The sequence below is a fragment of the Phanerochaete carnosa genome (genome assembly GCF_000300595.1).
Source record: "Phanerochaete carnosa HHB-10118-sp unplaced genomic scaffold PHACAscaffold_13, whole genome shotgun sequence".
In the NCBI taxonomy this organism is placed as follows: Eukaryota; Fungi; Basidiomycota; class Agaricomycetes; order Polyporales; family Phanerochaetaceae; genus Phanerochaete; species Phanerochaete carnosa.
Window position 1 is genome coordinate 1,214,999 of NW_006767640.1, and position 2,679 is coordinate 1,217,677.

Here is a 2,679-nt window from a genome sequence, read left to right on the forward strand (position 1 = left end):
TTTAACATTGCTTGTATGCTTGTATGTTCGGCATGTGGTCAGAAGGACCAATATTTATCCAACACTGTTTGTATCGCTGGATGAAACGCGCATGAGCTTTGTACACCTCTAACGACGAAGAGTGTTATACCGAGGACGTGTCTGCTCTCAATACTCCGGAGACATTGTACGGCTGTCGATTGGGGTCATGAACATCGGAGCGCCAAGTGTTGAACGTTAGGGTCATGATGTAATGCCATGGTCACAGAAGCTGCGACTTCGACTCCGTCACTGCACTCGCCTTCGTCAGCCACCATCAATTTCCGTCTCACCATCCGGCCCCTCCGGCAGCGAATATTAACGTGCACACCTTGCGCGGCGACAGTGGACGTTACCAACGAGGAGTCGTCCACCTCGATCTCGAGCTTCCTCACGTCATGCATCCGAGGCACAAATACCCACTGTGCTCACCCTTGCAGATCTGTACAGCTCCTCTCGCCACAAATCTCGACTCCAAAAGGTCCCTTTACGTCGGCTTCCGTATTCGACATACGTGATGCAGATCCATCAGCCACTGAGCAGTTGCTGGTTCATGCTGGCTCTGGCGAGTTTTGCTGGTGAAGTTAATTGTCAGAGCCCAGATAGCAAAGATATGGTACTGATATCATACCTGCATTCTCATTGACGAGGGTTATGGTGCAGAACGCGGTACTCCTAGTGATGTGCGGGCCCGGCTTGGGCTTGTGGCGACGTCGAGCCGAGCCCTGAGCCCGAGCCCGAGCCCGAGCCCGAGCCCGGCTCAGCCACGTTCACGTGCGAGGAGTCCATGTGACCATGTTGTGGAGCGCGACGAGCTTCGTCTGGTAGATGAGCTTGTAGCCGAAGGTGAGCAGCAGGAAGAAGGGCTGGGGACGGGTTAAGGCGACGTGAGCACGCGCGGGCGGGCCGGGTAGGAAACGTAGAGAAGGGGGGAGGGGAGGCTTACGATGGGCACGCACGACGCGAGGAAGGGGCCGACGTGTCTGTGCACGCGCTTGCGCGCGATAACGAGTCGCGGTGGGCCTAGCGCCCGTTGTACGATCCCGTCTGAAACGCCGCTTCAGCACTCGAAACCGCACTCCTTCAGGTACTCCAGGCTGTCCTTCAACGTCTGAGTCGCCATCAAAGTCTGTCTACAGCCAGACTTTTGGAAACCCTGATGTGTGCGACATTTCCAGTCGCAACGGCCGCAAGTGTGATGAGACACGCCCCGCATCGCCAAGCTCTGTGCATCATGGTGCACCGCAGATTCATTGCCATGGCGCGCAGGTGCTTGCTGGACAGGCCTGCGATGTATATAAGCCTGCCCGACCGCCGTAGCCAAACCACACATTCCTCGCCTTCCTCGCCTCGACGACATCACAGCTCATTAGACCCCACGTTGCTCACACGGCCATGCACTTCATCATCTCATCCTTTGTGTTGGCCCTGGCTGCCACGACTGTTGTGTCGATGCCGTCCCCCGCGATCCACCCCGGATTCCAGGGACTCGCGAGCGGCCCGGTTCGTCGTGCTGGCGGGTCGCACATGTTGACCCGCCAGGCCGACAACAGCTCTCAACCCGCGTTCACTATAGACACGGCTGGCGCCTTCTTGAACACGACCGCAGTGAGTCTTCTCTTATGTCTCTGTGTGATGCATGCGCTGACAGGCTTTACTTCCGCATAGGGCGCAATCACAGGCGCCACCGGGTCACTCGTGATTCCGAGTATCAGCGTACCCCAGGGCGAGGACCCGAGTGTCAACTACACCGCAGCTGCTGAGGTCGGCGTTGATTGGCAATCCTGCACGACTGGCGGCATTTTGGGTGGTGTCCAGCTCGCCCTCAGCGGTGGCTCACAGAGCAATACTGGTCAGTCTGCGCTCTTTGCGCTCCTCCTCGCATGCTGACAAAACATCTGTATTCTCGCAGCCTTTATTCTTTCTTTCCCTGAAGGTATTGTCTTCATCGAGGACTTTAGCATTTCGACGGGCGACAACATCACGATAAGCGTCTCCGCGCAGAATGCGACGTCGGGCACGGTGGTCTTTATCAACCAGAGCACGAACCAGACCGTCTCCCTGCTCGCCACTTCCGGCACTCTGTGCATGCAAGAAGCAGACTGGTTCGTAGGGGACTTCGATGGGCCGGAGATTCCACTGCCCTTTGTCAACTTTGGTGCGCTCAACTTCACTGGCGCGTCTGCCGAGACCCCCACAGGTTCTCTCGACATCTCTGGCGCGTCGATTCTTGACATAGAGCAGAACGGCACTGTTCTTACTTCCGTCTTGGCTTCGCCCTCGACCGTCGATATCGCCTTCCTCTAATGCGGCACAAAGGATGTAAGGATGTAGGACCGATATTTATTTAATATTTAACATTGCTTGTATGCTTGTATGTTCGGCATGTGGTCAGAAGGACCAATATTTATCCAACACTGTTTGTATCGCTGGATGAAACGCGCATGAGCTCTGTACACCTCCAACGACGAAGCGTGTTATACCGAGGACGTGTCTGCTCTCAATACTCCAGAGACATTGTACAGCTGTCGATTGGGGTCATGAACATCGGAGCGCCAAGTGTTGAACGTTAGGGTCCCGATGTAATGTAATGCCATGGTCACAGAAGCTGCGACTTCGACTCCGTCACTGCACTCGCTTCGTCAGCACCATCACTTTCCA

General features: G+C 55.8%; 1 protein-coding gene across 1 annotated transcript in view; it reads left to right on the plus strand.

Annotated features, from left to right (window-relative positions):
- Nucleotides 1–2,373, plus strand: part of PHACADRAFT_265552 (uncharacterized protein) — a gene marked incomplete at its 5' end in the record, with an annotated part of 3,897 nt that extends 1,524 nt beyond the window's left edge. The window contains one exon of the mRNA XM_007401827.1: nucleotides 1,931–2,373. Within this exon, the coding sequence (XP_007401889.1) occupies nucleotides 1,931–2,325 (395 nt within the window). The remainder of the gene's footprint in view (nucleotides 1–1,930) is intronic.
- Nucleotides 2,374–2,679: the final 306 nt, after the last annotated feature.